The sequence below is a fragment of the Urocampus carinirostris genome, chromosome 15, assembly GCF_059441175.1.
Source record: "Urocampus carinirostris isolate Australia breed hairy pipefish chromosome 15, RoL_Ucar_1.0, whole genome shotgun sequence".
Classification (NCBI taxonomy): domain Eukaryota; kingdom Metazoa; phylum Chordata; class Actinopteri; order Syngnathiformes; family Syngnathidae; genus Urocampus; species Urocampus carinirostris.
Window position 1 is genome coordinate 2,193,862 of NC_142363.1, and position 19,221 is coordinate 2,213,082.

General features: G+C 39.6%; 1 protein-coding gene across 1 annotated transcript in view; it reads left to right on the forward strand.

Moving 5' to 3' along the window:
* pxdn (peroxidasin) overlaps positions 1-19,221 on the forward strand; it is an 86,392-nt gene that overhangs the window by 21,714 nt on the left and 45,457 nt on the right. Inside the window, exons 2-4 of the mRNA XM_088354211.1 lie at positions 9,477-9,548; positions 10,682-10,753; positions 14,816-14,887. Coding sequence (XP_088210337.1) covers positions 9,477-9,548; positions 10,682-10,753; positions 14,816-14,887 — 216 coding nt within the window. The remainder of the gene's footprint in view (positions 1-9,476; positions 9,549-10,681; positions 10,754-14,815; positions 14,888-19,221) is intronic.

Here is a 19,221-nt window from a genome sequence, read left to right on the forward strand (position 1 = left end):
TCTGCTCCCTCTTCTTTATTATTTTATGCATGTGAATGAGCACGTGCAGCAATGAATAACCAGTTATTGAAAGCAGCAAAGTTCAATTAATTCCACAAAGTGTTTGCACGTGTGGAAGGTTTTTGCTAGTAAGCGCCACACTCCCTCCTGCTGTTGCTTGTATTTGACCAGCAGCTAAGTGACAACGCAAAAAGCTTTGATGCTAAATGCTAAAATCTGAGGGTGTGGAGGGTTCTAACGGTTTTAGGAGTTCCAACTTTCGCCATATGGCTCATGAAGATACATTTGTTTGCATCCATGAACTAATGATTACTTTTCTTTTTTTATTGTTACCAAACTTAACTGAGTAAAGCTCGTACTCGTGTACAAGGAGCACTCTTTATTTCCAATCAAAATTTGTAAAAAAAAAAAAATTACTTTTTTTTTTTAGGTTTCACTTTTTCTCGTTCTTTGATTATCACACCCGATAGGGTAGATCTGCTTTTGTAGCCTAGATTGATTTTATAAAAAGACATGATTGGCCAGGGCCGAAACTGTTGGAATTTGTGTGTGTGTGTGTGTGCGTGTGTGCGTGTGCGTGCGTGCGTGTGTGTGTGTCTGAAGGCTTCTCTCCCTGTCTTCTCTCTTTAAACTTATCAGAGATTTAAATTTCAGACACACATTTTTAAAGCGACATCAGACACTTTAATATTAACTCTTTTATTGGCTAAATATAATATTTGGTCATTTAGGCACAATTTATCTGCAGTTTATATTGACCAAGTGTGTGTTTGTATTTGTGTTTGTAAAAGTCTGACAATTTAATCAAGTTCTGTTGCCTGGGGCAATGGAAATTATAGGTTCAAAAATGCTTTGGCATTTCTCTCAAGCGACTACAACCCCTAGCCAAAAGTATGAACTCACCAGTCTTGGGCAAGCCCTCACTCAGACATTTTACACTGTGGGGAAAAAAAATCTCAGATCACAACATGAAACAATCGTAAGGTCATTCCTAAGTGCAACATATTGCCATTCACAAACACTAAAATATATTAAAAAGAAATCGCAATGGTCAGTAAATGTTACTTTTATAGAGAAAGTGCAGGGAAATAAATATGGAATCACTCAATTCAGAGAAAAAAAAATTCAATCAACGCATTTTGAATCGAAAAAAATGACACACTGAGTCCATTTCCTTTCATTAATTGGGCACCTGGCCTCAATTAAGTCTGCTTGTTACTCAGTAGTTAAAATCAAGAGAGATGTTTCTTGAGACCAAAGACAGAATCTGCAAATTGTTCGAAGAAGGTAACTCTACTCGTATGGTTGCCAAAGATGTGGGCTGTTCAGTCAGCTGTATCGAAGATTTGGACCAAGTACAAACAGCATGGGACGATTGTTAAAGTCAAGCATAGTGGTAGGCAAAAGAAGACATATAGGCGTCAAGACAAACAATTAAAGGCCATATTTCTTGAAAACAGAAAATTCACAACAAGACAAATGAAGAGGAAATGGGAAGAAGTTGTACTCAATGTATGTGACACAACTGTGCAAAATCTCCTCAAGGAAATGGAATTTTCATATATGAAAGCTTAAAGGAAACCACTGTTGACCCTCAAGCACAAAAGAACAGGACTGTGGATGACTGGATGAAGGTTATCTTCAGTGATGATTTACAAATCTGCATTGGAAAAGGTGATGATGCTGGCACTTTTGTTTGGTGCCGTTCCGGTGAGATTTACAAATACGACTGCCTAAAGCCACGGTCCTTGATGATACGGGGTTGCATGTCAGGCGAAGGCACTGGGGAGATGGCTTTGGCTGAATCTGCAATAAATGCACAAGTTTACATTGACATTTTGGACTGCTTTCTTATTCCTTCAATTGAAAAAATGTTTGGGAATGATACACTCATTTTCCAAAGATGACAATGCATCATCCCACATAGCAAAAACTGTGAAAGCATTGTTTGGGGAAAGACACATCCACTCAATGTCATGGCCTGCAAAAATCTCAGATCTTAACCCAATTGAAAACTAGTGGTAGATATTGCAAAAAAGTATCCACTGCAAGGCTCGAACCTGCCGAGATGATCTGGCAATTGCAATCAAAGAGAGTTGGCACCAGATTGATAAAGAATACTGTTTGTCACTCATCAAGTCCATGCCTCAGATACTGCAAGCTATCATAAAGGCCAAAGGTGGTGCAACTAAATACTAGTAATATGTTTTGATTATTTCCATATTTCTTTTCCTCAGAATGGAATGATTCCATATTTTTTTTCCCTGTGCTTGGTCTATAAAAGTAGCATTTATTATTATTATTATTATTATTATTTACTGACCACCACAACTTTTTTATTCATTTCTCTGAGTGTGTCTGAATGCCAATGACATGCACTTTTAAAAAAAACTTTATTATTTTTTTCATGCTTTTTATCTGAGTTTGTTCTACATAAGAAAATGTCAGAGTGAGTGCACACTACAGATACTTTATTACACTACACACGCTTTAAACTGGACCGTACTTCCACTATAATCACTTTCAACTGTGTATTCCCTTTATTTCTATCTTCTTGCCTTAACTCATCTCGAGATAATCTTGTATTTTTATCTTATTAATATTCATAATATTATTTTTTGTAAACAAGTATACTGGACTGTCTCAGAAAATTAGAATATTGTGATAAAGTTCTTTATTTTCTGTAATGCAATTAAAAAAACAAAAATGTCATACATTCTGGATTCATTACACATCAACTGAACTATTTCAAGCCTTTTATTATTTGAATATTGCTGATTTTGGCTTACAGCTGAAAAAAACTCAAAAAATCCTATCTCAAAATATTAGAATACTTCCTCAGACTAAGTAAAAAAATAATTTTATAACAGCAAAACTAAATCAAACATTTGAAAATGTCCATTGATGCACTCAGTACTTGGTTGGGAATCCTTTTGCACGGATAACTGCATCAATCCGGCGTGGCATGGAGGCAATCAGCCTGTGGCATTGCTGAGGTGTTATTGATGCCCAGGATGCTTCGATAGCGGCCTTCAGCTCATTTGCATTTGTAGGTCTGGTGTCTTTCATCTTCTTCTTAACTATACCCCACAAATTCTCGATGGGGTTCAGGTCAGGGGAATTAGCAGGCCAATCAAGGACAGTGATGCCATGGTCAGTGCACCAGTTACTGGTGGTTTTGTCACTGTGGGCAGGTGCCAGATCACGCTGGAAAATGAAATACTCATCTCCATAGAGCTTTTCAGCAGATGGAAGCATGTAGTGCTCTAAAATCTCTTGGTACACAGTTGCATTTATTCTGGACTTGATGAAACACAGTGGACCAACACCAGCAGCTGACATGGCTCCCCAAACCATTGCTGACTGTGGGAACTTCACACTGGATTTCAAGCAACTTGGATTTTGCTCCTCTCCAGCCTTTCTCCAGACTCTGGCGCCTTGACTTCCAAATTAAATGCAAAACTTGCTTTCGTCTGAAAAGAGGACTTTGGACCACTCTGCAACTGTCCAGTGCTTCTTCTCCATAGCCCAAGTCAGACGCTTCTTCCGTTGTCTTGAGTTCAGAAGTGGCTTGACCATGGGAATACGGCTATTGTAGCCCATTTCCCGGACACGTCTGTGAACTGTGGCTTTTGATACCTGGACTCCAGCTTCAGCCCACTGTCTTTGAAGCTCCCCCAAATTCTGGAAGCGGCTCTTCTTCACAATTTTGTTAAGGCTGCGGTCATCTCTCTTGGTTGTGCAGCGTTTCCGGCCAGATTTTTCCCTTCCAACAGACTTTTTGTGGATATGCTTTGAAACTGCACTCTGTGAACAGCCTGCTCTTTGAGAAATTTCTTTTTGTGTCTTACCCTCCTGATGGAGGGTATCAATGATGGTCCTCTGGACAGCAGTCAGATCAGCAGTCTTCCCCATACTTGTGATTTAGTTTACTGAACCAAGCTGAGTGTTTTTAAGGCTCAGGAAACCCTCGCAAGGTGTTTCGAGTTAATTAGATGATTCAGGTTATTAGTTGAATAGCCCACTTGTATACTTTTTCATGATATTCTAATATTTTGAGATAGGATTTTTGAGTTTTCTTAAGCTGTAAGCCAAATTCAGCAATATTAAAATAATAAAAGGCTTGAAATAGTTCAGTTGATGTGTAATGAATCCAGAATGTATGACATTTTTGTTTTTTTAATTGCATTACAGAAAATAAAGAACTTTATCACAATATTCTAATTTTCTGAGACAGTCCAGTATAGTTTCTTAGTTTCTTTTTTTTTAACGCTGGCAACTGTGTAGACAGCAAAGTAAGAATTTCATTGTGCTGGGAAATGTGGTTCTTAACTCTGCGTATGGCAATAAACACTTTGAATTTGAAGACTGATGATTCCATACTTTTTGCTAAGGGTTGTATTCCTTCCCAACATTTTGGATGTGTTTGCCTTGTATCGGATGTTAACTTCCATTCTACAAGCAGAATAAATATCCTGCTGTTGTGTCATGCATGAACAGTTACATTTTTTTTTTTAAAGTTTGAATCAGTGTGTTTTCAATCATTGTTGCATTTGGGTGGCATTTGAATGAGGTTTCGTTATATGATGCAACACAAATACAGTATACTGTATTCTTTTCCTTCGTATCAACGACATTTGACGTGTTGTTAATCAGCGCTGCATGAACCTGCGTTTTGTTGCTGCATGCCTGTTTTTCCCCAAGAGCTGAAGGCTTCTAGTAAGCAAACAGCTGTCTCAGCATGCCCAAGAGGTGCATTTGACATTTTCACCCTTACTTCTCAGAGGGTGGTGCTACTCTTCACCCTGCAGTGATCCCTGTTTTTGTCCCTTGGTTACCAATGACAACACCCTTAACAGACTGACTTTGCATATCCTCCTATCTGCTGTACAGTCCAATGCATGCGTCACAGGGATTATTTAGCTATCTTAGAAATCCATTCTACCAAGAAACAATGAACGAAGCATGAAAAAGTTGGCCCACTCTGATTGAGTCCTTATGTGCTGGGGCTTACCTAAAAAGCATACTGTTGGATTCTGTGACTTGGCCCATATTTTTACAATTTCAAGAGCAAAACCCATAAACACTTCCCTTTGACAATGTCAACTTTCACTATCATATTAACACATCTACAATCAGGATCTCTTTACTCTGAGGGTTCTATCTTGCGGGTTTAAACATATATACAGTGGGGAAAAGGCAATATGAAAGACTGGAACTTTGTATTCATTTGTATTTAGATATCCGAGCTGCAGCATTTCTGTGTATTTAGACCATGGTGTTGTCAGCGCTTATCTTTTTTCAGTTAGAAATTTCACAAGAGCGATCCTGCATTTTGCCGTCTGCTAAGACTTTATTTAGGGTAAATGTTGTATACAGTAATCCATTGTTTTTCACTGGGAGTTGCGTTCCCAAAAAATTGCCACAAGTCAAAATCCGTGAAGTAGAAACATTTATTTATTACATATCAGTATTATATAATCCATATAGATAGATAGATAGATAGATACTTTATTCATCCCCGAAGGGAAATTCACATTTCCAGCAGCATCCCTGAGCTGAGAACAATACAATAACAAAGCAAAAAGAATACAATATACAAATACCCAGTTTGACGTGCAAATGCCTACTGTAGCGTGTTATATAGAATAACTAAATAGTGCTACACAGAATACATATTGCAATAAGATTCGGTAATATGCAATGTAGGTGGTGTGGTTTACAGTGGGCTTTTACTCTGCCGGGTAGAGTTAAAGAGCCTCATGGCATGAGGAAGAAAAGATCTCTTCAGTCTGTCCGTAGTACAAGACAGTGACAGCAGTCTGTCGCTGAAACTGCTCTTCTGTCTGGAGATAATGCTGTGTAGTGGATGCGATGGATTGTCCATGATTGACCGCAGCTTTTTCAGTGCCCGTCTCTCAGCTACTGTTGTTAGGCTGTCTAGCTCTTTGCCCACAACAGAGCTCGCTTTCCTAGCCAGTTTATTGAGACGAGAGGCATCCTTCTTCTTGATGCTGCCTCCCCAACACGCTGCCGCATAGAAGAGGGCGCTTGCCACTACTGTCTCATAGAATATTTTCAGGAGCTTTTTGCAGATTTTGAAGGAGGCCAGCCTTCTGAGGAAGTAAAGTCGGCTTTGCCCTTTCCTACATAGAGCTTCTGTGTTGGCAGTCCAGTCCAGTTTGTTGTCCAGCTGCACACCCAGGTATTTGTAGGTCTGGACAAATTCTACACATTTTCTTTTGATGGTTACAGGAACCGGGTGAGTTCTGGTTCTCCTGAAGTCCACCACCATCTCTCTGGTCTTGGTGGGGTTTAGGTGCAGGTGGTTTGCGTCGCTCCATCGGACAAAGTCCTGAATCAATTTCCTGTACTCCTCCTCCTGCCCATTTCTGATACATCCCACGATCGCAGTGTCGTCGGCAAACTTTTGCACATGGCAGGACTCAGAGTTGTACTTAAAGTCCTATGTATATAGAGTAAATAGGAACGGAGAGAGCACGGTCCCCTGCGGAGATCCTCTGCTGCTAACCACAGTGTCCGATGTACAGCCCCCCTGTTTCACATACTGGGGTCTGCCTGTCAGGTAGTCAGTAATCCATTCTACAAGGTGTGAGCTAACTCCCATCTCTGTCAGTTTCCTACTCAGTAGCAGAGGCTGTATGGTATTGAAGGCACTGGAGAAGTCCAAAAATGTAATCCTCACAGCCCCCTTCGCCCTATCCAGGTGAGAGAGGGATCGGTGTAGCATGTATACTATAGCATCCTCCACTCCCACCTTCTCCTGGTAAGCAAATTGCAGTGGGTCGATGGCGTGACGGACCTGTAGCCTCAGGTGGTGCAGCAGCAGCCGCTCCATGGTCTTCATCACATGTGATGTCAGGGCGACCGGCCTGAAGTCGTTGAGTTCCTCAGGTCTTGATTTCTTTGGGACTGGGATGATGCAGGATGTTTTCCACAGCTGAGGGACCCTCCCCTGTTCAAGGCTCAGGTTGAAAATGTGCTGTAGAGGGTCTCCCAGCTCAGACGCACAGGCTTTCAGCAGTCGGGGGGATACTCCATCCGGACCAGCTGCCTTGCTGGTTCGCAGCCTTCTCAGCTCTCCACACACCTGGGCTGCAGTTATTTTTAGTGGGGGGGATGTCTTCCATGCTAGTGTCCAGAGGGGGAGGGGGAAGGACAGCTGCAGTACTCAGGGGTGAGGATGAGGCGGAGTGGTCAAACCTGTTGAAAAAGTTGTTCAACTGGTTGACTCGCCCCACATCTATATCCACAGCCACACCATGCTTGGTGCTGCAGCCAGTAATTGTTTTCATCCCTTCCCACACCCCCTTCATGTTGTTGTTCTGCAGCTTTTTCTCCAACTTCCTCCTGTACTGCTCCTTCCCTTTCCGGAGCTGGACTTTGAGCTCCTTCTGTACTCGTTTTAGCTCCTGCTGATCACCATTTTTAAAGGCCCTCTTGTTTTGGTTCAGAAGGCACTTGATGTCGCTCGTGATCCAGGGCTTGTTGTTGGCATAGCAGCGTACAGTCTTTATAGGAACAACATTGTCCATGTAGAAGTTAATGTAGTCAGTAGTGCAGTTTGCCATCTCCTCAATGTCCCCACTGCTGGACCCTAGCAGGACATCCCAGTCCGTACATCCAAAGCAGTCTCTCAGAGCCTGCTCTGCCTCGGTGGACCATTTTCTAAAAGAGCATGTGGTTGTTGGTAGCCTCCTCACTTTTGGTTTGTACTGTGGTTTAAGCAGAATGAGGTTGTGGTCTCCTTTTCCAAGGGCAGGCAGTGGTTTAGCACTGTATGCATTTTGATATTCGCATACAGAAGGTCAATGGTCCTATTTCCCCTGGTCTTGCAGTTCACATACTGGACAAAAGAGGGCAGTGTCTTATCAAGAGTCGCGTGGTTGAAGTCCCCAGAGATTAACATTGCAGCCTCCGGGTGTTGTGTTTGAAGTTTTGCCACCGCGGAGTGGATGACGTCACACGCTACTTCCGCATCAGCGCGCGGTGGGATGTAAACAATGACAGCAATGGCGTGTCCGAACTCTCTGGGCATGTAATAGGGACGCAGACTTACAGCCAAAAGTTCGACATCACGGCAGCAGATAGAAAGCTTTGTTTTTACATGCCCGGGGTTACACCACCTTGTGTTCACGTAGATAGCCAGTCCCCCTCCTTTGCGCTTCCCATTGACTTTTGTGCCTCTGTCAGCCCGAACAGCGCAGAAGCCGTTTAGCGCGATGTTAGCGTCCGTGATGCTAGACGTGAGCCACGTTTCCGTAAAGCAAAGCAAGCTGCACTCCCTGTATGCTTTGATGTCTTTCACAAGCACAGCCAGTTCGTCGATCTTATTCGGTAGGGAGTTGACATTCCCCATGATTATGGACGGTACCGTGGGCTTATATCGCCACTTCGCCGCTAGCCGCTTAGCCTTTACCTTAGCACCGGCTCTGCAACCCCGGTAGGGTCGCCTCACCTCGTTAGGTAAAAGGGGGACCGTGCCGGCTCGAGAATTCTTCAGGTCGAGGAGTAGATTTCTTGAATATACGTATTTTTGCGAGTTGAAACTCATATCCATAGGATAGAAAGTAATCCAAAGTGCTACAAGTGTTGCAAGGCACTGATAAAGTGAGCAAAAAAATAATAAATCACAAAAGTAGCAAAAATAACACGGGAGCTGCTGGAGTGGCTGCCATTCGTGACGGCGCCGGAAGTACTAGTCAGTACTAATATACGACTGTAACAAAAAACAACTATAGATCTAAAATTAAAAACAAAAAGCACAGAATTGCAGTAGATTGAATGTTCTTTATTGTCATCACACTAACAGTACAGTACGACAAAATTGTAAGAAGTCTAAGAAAGCAATGTAAAGAGCAGCTGCATGCTAGCATCGGGGATTTTCAGATGGGCCAGATCTCCATTATGATTAAAATACAAAAGTCACTAATGTAGCGGTTTCCCACGAGTTGTAGCTCCAGATCTGTTTTATGGGAAATGGTTCTGCAGTATGATTTGATTGAGTTCCTTTTTAATGTAACAAACCGCTAAAATACTGTCATGATGTTTCTCATGCTCCCCTCTGGTTTTGACTGATAGCCTACACCAGCCTATCACAGTCGTACACGCAGTCACAATCACCCAACACACACACACACACACACACACACACACACACACACACAGTCCTCTGAAACCTGCATTTGCTGCGTGTTGTCTGCTGCAGAAAACAATGCACGGTGAAAGTCTACAAAGTATCAAAATTTTGAAATGTAAACCATGATGCAGTAATTTACGGTTTACTGTATTTAAAAATGTCCCCCAATGTTTTTTTTTCTTTATTTCGACAAATGCATTTTGGTGAGATGAGTAAAATACTCTTATTCAATGATTATCACATGACCGCTCACTTTTTGTTGTGCGTTTCCTGCTGAATTATTTCATTACTATATTGGTTTTCTTTTGCTCCACAGGGACTTGAGATTCAACAAAATCAAGGATTTACTGCCAGGATCATTTGGCCGATTAAAGAACCTCAACACACTGTGAGTTGTATTTTGTTTGTACAAATGTCATTTTGTGCAATGACAAACACTTACACCATTAAGGTCGTAATTCTTAAAGGGACAGTGTGTTTTATTTGACAACATTTACTTTATAATGTAATACAACAGAAAATGAATGCTAAAACGCACAAAGAAGAATACAGACTACTGAGGACTCAAAGTGACCAAAACTTAATGTTTTTACTTGTATTTGTTATATTGTTTTTCGGTACCACTAGCAGCTCCATTGCGGACAAAAATGCCGTTATGTTTCACACATATACAGTAGCAGTCAGATTTATGATCGTAGTTTTATCTTTGCTACTTATTGGGAGGATTGATATACTACAGTCCTCATTAATACCTACTGGTATTTCTTTCTTGCATTTAATAATTGTTTTCCTAAATCTTTTTAATTGAAAAAGGAAAATGCTCATTATTTTTGAAAATATTATATGTTTTTGTATAAATTACAGTGTTGAATAATATGTATATACTTATTGTTATTAAACAATCCAAACAAGACTGTAAATAACGATAAGCAAGCTCATATCAGAAAGATCTAAGAAAATAATTAATTAATCTAATTTTTGAATAATAGAAAAGATTCTGAAAATGGGGAAAGTATTTGTATATTTTATTAGATGAAGGTTTATTTCTTTATTTTATTAGAAAAATGAGTTTAAATTGTTTTGAAATGTGTTATCTGTCAGTAAAATATGATTGTGTTTTGCAGTAAATAGCTACTGTTCATCTAAAGCAGGGGTGTCCAACATGGTTTCCGCTTAAACCACCTGAGTAGTCTACTGACTGGTTCTGAAAATATATCATGGGTCATTGAGATTTTCTAGGAAATGTGATTTCTAACCCACATGATGTTTAGACTGAGCCTATTTTAACCTCCAATAAATACAACCTGGTACTAACATAATAATATTGTAACAAAATAGTAATAACAAGTTATTTATGAAATGCTGATCAAACTGGTAGCTCTTTGTGCCAATCAGTAACAAAAAGTAGTTGTTGGCTTCAAAAAAGTAGGTGACCACTGATCTAAAGCCATGGCTTCATCTATGTAAAGTCCATTTCTCTACTTTCTGCATGTAACCTCACAATAAACTTTTTTTTTGCAGTCTTCTCAACAACAATCATATACGAAGAATCACCAGAGGAGCATTTGAAGATCTTGAAAACCTCAAATATCTGTAAGTTGTCTTTTTTTCTTTCCATGTCTTGACAGTTTAGGCAGGTTGGCCGATAAAAAAAAAATGTCCAACTCAAATTAAAATTATTGATTGACTTTCAGACTGCTTCGCAAGCGAAAAAAGTTAAAACCAAGCTGTTTTTGTAAATCACTGCAAAACACATTATCACTGGTGTAGGTGTTCAAAATTTTTTCTGTCGCCAGTTTTGGCAGCATTTTGTTGACATCACATTCAAAAAGAAACCATTTTCCAAATCATTGATTTGTGCTTTTAGCTGGTGTTTCCACAACATCCTAATTTCATTAAAAGTGGGTTATTTAAGTACACAAACAGATTGTCTAATAATATTTTAGCAATATCTGTATATAATGTAGTTTTTTTATTTTCCCCTGTATTGTATTTAGCAGACCTTAATGAGGCCACTTGAGAGTCAATACTACTTCTATTACTTTTCATTTTGGAGAGTCAAAATATAGTTGACAAGTAATACAAGCTTCTGTTTAAAGGTTTGGGTGTTATTCTATTGAAATTGTGTTCGTTGGAATGTATTTGAAACCGTGTACTGCACGTGTGTGTCATGATAGTGGAATTGAAATTCCGTCCTGACTTCAAGTTTAACCTTTATATTGGGAGTTTGTTCATCTCATCTCAAATTTGTAACTGTGAGAGTCAGAGCCACACCAAACACTGACCTGCCATGACAGACAGACACACACACAAAAGAGCCGCATTCTTATTGGCCAAGAGCCGCGTGTTCGCCACCCCTGATCTATGCATTTGTATACAGCAGGCATGTCCAAGTCCAGTCCAGGGGTCATTCGCACTGATCGCTGCTTGGCCCTGTGGCTAGGACCTTGACTCGGCCTATTGGCTGAGAACAAGTGTCTCGGCCCGTGGCTTTGTAGTGAATTATGAATTGACCGATAATGGATAATTAATAACGACTATAGAACAATGACCCTTACAAAATCCCCCACTAGATAAAGTTTGCCAAACGTTTGAGTCACTTTTTTTTTTGGTTGAATATTTGAATTCGATACACATTCCCATTATAAAAAATATATATAATATGCTAAAGAATCTGCCTCTTGTGTAGAGTTAAAAAAATGTACCATTATTTTTCATACTCTGCCCGGACGAAATTGAGTGTACTCTTATTTGCATTGATTTAACAAACTTGGTGTGTGACCAATCGAGGATCTAATTGGTTGCCAATGTTATTGATGTTATTGATTAGTGGTTGCAGACCTAATTTCAGTTTGAAATGCGTAGAAAACCAAACAAACAGTAGTTGAAATAAAAGTTTGATATTTTTCTGCTCTGAGTGTTACAGTAGCTCGAAAAATATGTGCCAGTAACTACTAAAACTTAGTGTTTTCTTTTTTGTATTTTTCTTTTGAATTTAGTTTGCATTTTTTATGTCAAGTATTTTGCTGTAAATTTTGTTAAATGGTAATATCTGATAAACACTAATTCAGGTTACATTGATTGCGAGGATAGGAGTGAAAAAATATGTTTCTGTTTATGTGACCACGCTGCAGTGTATGAAGTTAAATTGATAAAAGGTGTGAGTGGGTGAGTTTGAGTTTGGGTTTAACTACAGCGCAGTAGTCCAATATCCTTTTGCATCATCAGTAACTGACCACATCAATTTGTGGGTCAATTGGCAAAAGTCACAAACACAAACTTAAAGGTTTTGTCCTGGAAATTATTAATTCATGTTAAACTGAACTACAATTTTTTTTAAGACGGGACATGAAAAACAGCGGGCAGCACGGCAGTGCGACACTGTTTTGAGGATCATGAGATCAAACCTCCTGTGTGGTGTTCGCATGTTCTCCCCGTGCTTGCGTGGGTTTCCTCCGGGCACTCCGGTTTCCTCCCACACTCCAAAAACATGCATGTCAGGTAATTGGCTGGTCCAAACTGCCCCTAGGTGTGAATGAGCAAGTGACTTGTCCGTCTCTGTGTGCCCTGTGACTGGCTGGCAACCAGTTCAGGGCGTCCCCTGCCAACTGCCCAAAGATAGCCTGGATGGGCTCCAGCACCCCCGCGACCTTACTGAGTATATGCGGTGCAGATAATGGATGGATGGATAAATAAATGAAAAACAGCTGGCAAGAAAGTACTCTCCAATGTTACAATTTTTGGGTGTGTGACCTACAGTTGAAAGCCTGGCCAAGTTTTAAAGGGGAATTTAAGACGCAGTCCATTAGCTCATTGACAGACGTAGACGTCAATGGCTGGGAAAAAGTTTATGTCAAAAATATTTGTAGCTGTCATCGACAGTAAATGAACAGAGAGATATTTTAGTCGTATTTAGTCCAAATGACTTTCATAAAGAATTGAAGCATGAATATTCTCTGCATCAAGTGGTCAAATAATGCACACTGTCCTTTAAGCAATTTCAACTAAATTTAGCTTTAAAGGCACCTTTTTTCTGCCTCTAAATCTAAAGTTGTATTGGAACATTTTTTTTTTCAATAAGGTTCAGAAAAAAAGTTGAAATGTTTGTTTCATTTGTGGCAGGAATGTAAACACTTTGCTAGCATTGTGATTCTTCAATGAAGTGTGCACAGTAAATAATTGTGCCACGGTCTGTCGCTTAGGCTGGAGTCAGCAACCTATGGCTCACAAGCCATATTTGGCTCTTTTCATGAGTGCATATGGCTCAGAGATAAGTGAACCTAATGCAAATTTCATATGTTGAACTCCGAATGTGAAAAGCTTAGAGTCACGTCTATTGCGCGTGCGGTTGACGTAGCATTAGTATGAAGAATGGTTTGGCCCAGCATATACACAGCATAGTCTCCACTACAGTTTACAGTCAAGGTGTCACACCAACTGACCCCGTTTTGGTGTTAGTCGCTTTGGAATCCTTTTATATGGAAGCTCATCAAACAATAAAGGTTCATTGTTGAAACACTCAATGATGAAACGGCAAAGAAGAAAAAGTTAACACCCAGAAAGCACACAAAGCAATTTGATTGCGTAAGCGGTAGGGGTGGGCAGAGTTTTGCACACAGACTTCTCTCTGCCCAACACGTCTGCACCGAGGGTAAATCTGTATCCTCCTTCACAGCATTTTGTGAATTTTTTACAAAATGACTGCTTGCACCTTGTTTTGATAAATGATAAATCTGCATTTATATAGCACTTTTCAAGTCAATGAAGACCTCCCAAAGCGCTTTACAATGTGCTTCACGCTTACCCATTCACACACACACACTCACACTCCAATACGGTAGAATTTTTTTGTTAAAAATGGTCAAAATGAGGCCCCAATGATTTTAAGTAATTGTGGAAAGGAGACAATTTAAATGGTGTATTTGTTGATATGGGATGCAGTCTCGTTGTCATTATTCTTATTTCACAAATTTTCTCAAATCATCTAACATCAGTGGGAAAAAAGTGCGCTGAAATATTAGCTTTTTCCTGGAGAGCGAGTTTGGAGGTTTTGCTGAAATTGGTCTCAAAATGTATGTTATGGTGCTCTCTCAGAAAAAAAAAAAAAAAAATATATATATATATATATATATATATATATATGAGCGGGGAGGTCGGTGGTTCGCGCCCCGGCCGAGTCATTCCTAAGACTTAAAAAGTGGTCGGCGGCGCCCTCTGTTGGCTGCGGCTGCATCGGCTCGCTACAACGGGTCAGGTGCAATCGACATTTCGTTCTGTGTACATTGTTACACAGAATGACAATACAAGGAAATTATTATTATTATTATTATATATATATATATATATATATATATATATATATATATATATATTTTTTTTTTTTTTTCATTATGGCTCTTTGGGTCAAAAATGTTCCCAACCCCTGCGCTAAACGACAATAACTGGGAAAAGAACAAGATTGGCAGCTTTTTGGTTGATTTGTGGTCTGCTCTGAGTGCATGCGGCTAATGAAAACACGCTCAGATGTCTTTAGATGCCTTACAGCACAAGGCGGTCCTTGATTTTGCGTTCCTCTTTTGGTCAGCTACAGGGGGTAATGGGAAGATGCAGATGTCTGATTGTGATACTAATATAAATGGTTATCTTTCCTTCCAGCTATTTGTACAAGAATGAAATCCAATCAATTGACAGACAAGCGTTCAAGGGACTTGTCTCACTTGAGCAACTGTAAGTGATCAATTTTTTCGCCGCATTTTGCATTGTGCTGCTATCCATTGCTGCTTCCTCTACTCCCGCTCTCTGATTTTGTTTCCCTCTGAAACAGCTGTCACCCAAAAGTAATCCGGATTAGACAGTTTGACATGGAAAAAAAATGTCATTTTATTCTGTGTTTTATGTACAGGCAGTGAGTTTATATTGCATTGCTCACTTGTCTTTCAGTGCAGCTATTTTTTATTTGTGCGCCACATTTCACCTTCCCTCTGTGCACACCAGCACTTTGTGTACCCTGCTAACCCCTCTTGCGTGACTCTCATGTCTCATAGCTCGGACAACAAATCTGCAGTTACAGGTCCCAAGCCCTCATTGTTATTTTAATTTTATTTTTATGCTGCTTACTAGTGTCATCATAATGCCCAGCAAAGGCTGCCTCCTGCTGCACTCGCTTTTACTGCTATTTATATAATTTGTCCAGACCTACAAATACCTGGGTGTGCAGCTGGACAACAAACTGGACTGGACTGCCAACACAGAAGCTCTATGTAGGAAAGGGCAAAGCCGATTTTACTTCCTCAGAAGGCTGGCCTCCTTTAACATCTGCAAAAAGCTACTGAAAATATTCTATGAGACAGTAGTGGCAAGCGCCCTCTTCTATGCGGCAGCGTGTTGGGGAGGCAGCGTCAAGAAGAAGGATGCCTCTCGTCTCAATAAACTGGCTAGGAAAGCGAGCTCTGTTGTGGGCAAAGAGCTGGACAGCCTAACAACAGTAGCTGAGAGACGAGCACTGAAAAAGCTGAGGTCAATCATGGACAATCCATCGCATCCACTACACAGCATTATCAGACAGAAGAGCAGTTTCAGCGACAGACTGCTGTCACTGTCTTGTACTACGGACAGACTGAAGAGATCTTTTCTTCCTCATGCCATGAGGCTCTTTAACTCCACCCGGCAGAGTAAAGGCCCACATTAAACCACACCACCTACATTGGATATTACCGAATCTTACTGCAATATGTATTCTGTGTAGCACTATTTAGTTACTCTATATAACACACTACAGTGGGCATTTGCACGTCACACTGGGTATTTGTATATTGTATACTTTTGGCTTTATTATTGTACTGTTCTCAGCTCAGGGATGCTGCTGGAAATGTGAATTTCCCTTCGGGGATGAATAAAGTATCTATCTATCTATCTATCTATCTATTTGTTGTCTATATTTCTAAAAGTTGTTTATGTCGGACGATAGTTGTTGTCTGTGTTGAAATGTGACAGAAGCCATGTAACAAAGCATGTACTGTATCTTCTTTTACTGTCTAAAATTTTTTACGTATGATTATATTCATGGTTGTAATCAGGGCCAATTTATCTTAAAGGTGGGGTGCGGCACTTTAAAACTAAAAAGGGTTGCAATAATGGATTTAAGACGGAAGATGGTCGCAGAGTAACACATAATGTGTGCGCATTTCTTAGACACGCTCGATTAAACTTTTTTCTTTTTATCTTTTTGGGTTTTTTTTCTGCCCCGAACAGGCCTGATAAAAGTAAGATAAAAACGGATAGGCACAAGAAAAAAATAAAGAATATGGGCTCTTTGAACTCAGTTTGGCATCGGTAACACATACTAAAACCTTGGGTGCGTGGCTGGAGGTGTCCTTAAAAAGTTGAAAGCTAAATATTTTCTCGATTGAGGATGTTTTTACAATGAGTTCAAAGAAACCTCATGCTTTATTTTCCATTGGGTTTGTCTAAGAAATAAACGCAAAATGTGTTACTCTGCTGCCATTTTCTGGCTTAGTCATGAAAGCAGGCTTAAGTTTTCAAATGACGTACCCACTTTTAATAGAGAGAATAATTAATTTTCAACTTTAAGAACACCTCAAACCCACATTTAAAAATCAGGTTCCACGCAGTAACCAGGGATCAAAATTCTGACTACCGTAAATTCCGGACTATAAGGCGCACCTGATTATAAGCCGCACCCCCCACATTTCGGGAGGAAAACGGATTTATTACATACACAAGCCGCACCGGTATATTAGCCGCATGCATCCACATTGAGAAAATAAGTCCTTTTTAACTGAACATTTTTATTGGAGAGAACCTGTATAGATATGTTGATTCTCTGTTACTTGCTAGTTACTAGACATGTCATATTATACCTCTAGCTACTAGGTTGAAATGCTTGTTTCCAGCGAAGGGGCTAATTTAAGAGCCTGACCTGACCAAGACATGCCGATACTATTAGACTCTCATGGTTGGCTGATTAAACGGAAAATTATACCAGTGGTTATCATTTAATGCAGACCTGCAAAGTCCAGGTGCCCGTTAAAAGTAATCCAAGGAAAAAAAAAGAATATATTTCCAAAATTAAGGGTGGGAAAAATAAATATGCACTTTTGTCTGCGGTGTCCACAAACACTCACCTTTACTGGTTTCTACTTCCCATAATCCCCCACGTCTGTTACGCCCCTTCTTTTTACTTGGTCAGTGCAAGACTTATCAGAACAAGTGTCCAAAATAAATACAAATAAATACATGACAAAAATATACAGTTGCAAATACATATTATACATGGTTACACATATTTACAAAGAAAGACGGTACACCGAGAGAGTTTTCAAAGCTTTAATAATAATAATAATATAACTTTCATCCCAAACCGTGCCTGTGAAAGGTACCACCACGCTACTCCTAACACGCTCGCAGGGCTCAAAGAGTGGCTGTTTAAAAAAGGCTGTGCCGCAATTATGAAATTCACGGTATGCCGTTCTCGTCTCACTCGTCAATATTGATGTCTTCAAGGGCGTCTTCCTCACATCTGAAACGAACTTCTATCCTCTGTTATATGGACAATTCGATCATAATCCAAGAGGATGCAATTTACCTCGGCGCACAATTCCAAGGGTCTAAATTTTACCTTTTGTACTCGAGTACCACTGGTGTTCATTAGAAAAATTACTTAAATAAGCCGCTTCACTGAATAAGCCGCAGGGCTGAACATTTAGGAAAAATTAGCGTCTTATAGTCCGGAATTTACGGTATTTTTCAATCAAATCCGGCCAGAATTACAGTGCTTTTGAGTTTTGAATGGTTTGTTTGAAACACTGTACTTGAAGTTAAGAATGTTATGTTATAATTTGACAGAAAAACAGGACACCAAGCAATGTAATGTGTGCTTTTCACTCACTGAAAAAACATATGATTGAATTTACGGTAGATATCAGGTCCAAAGGACTATCCTGGTAAAGATCTGGTTGTAAACAGTACCTACAGGGTCAAAATTGTGCCTACCGGTATTTTACTTGTTGCATTTTCTGGTTTTGCCCATGGAATTTATCCGGATGAGTCACAAACTACAGTTTGTCAATCCTCATACTTGTTGAACTGAAGCTTAAGTGCCTCTGGAAACGGTGCTTGTAACAACCGCATGCTTCTTGTTTGCCGTATTTTGTGACATAAAAAAACGCCCTCTGCTCAATCTTGTTTTTAAACCATTATTTGCAAGGAAAAAAATTACGGTCAAAATTAGCCTCTATGATCTTAAGTAACTGCAGGAGGGAGAACAAAAATTGGTATATTTTCTGATATGGCATTATTAGAATTTCATTGAAATCATCAAACAGTGAAAAAGTGTGCTGAATTATTATTTTCTGTCTGGAAAGCAGGTTTGGCATTTTTGTTGAATTTGTCTTAAAATATACTGTGTGTGTGTGTATATGTATAAATGTGTATGTATTGCTTTCATGGCTCTTTGGGTCAAAACGGTTCCTGACTTCTGATCTAGGTAGATTAAGTAACACATTTTGGGTTTGACAGTCCTCAAAATGTGCTGATAAGTCTTTGGTGTTCTCTCTGTTGTCTTAATTGTAGTAGAAATAACGAGAGGAGTATGAAAGTGTAATAGGTGTGCATGCACTGTGTGTCATACAAACACTCTCTCAAAGCTATATTCTGTAACTAAAATAAATGAATTGAAAAAAAAACATTGGAAACTTAAGAATAGAAACAATTTAAAGGATGATCTAACGGTCTTGTTCACTCATTAAATGTCAAATCAATTAAAAATCATATTATCCACCCCTACTTTTAGACGACACAACCCCTCCCGAAATCATATTAACCGACTAATTAAGTGTGCTAATAAACCACTAAGTAATTGGTCTGTTAGTGTATGACATAATTCAAGTACACTGTGTTTTCAACTAGCCATTAACCGTCAAGAAAACTTAAGCATAAATTTGAACAAAAATAAACAAATAGCAGTTTCAAATAGCAGTAAAATATTTTGGAGCTCCGTTAAGTTGCTGTCAACGTTGGTCAATTGAGAGTGCAATGCTAAT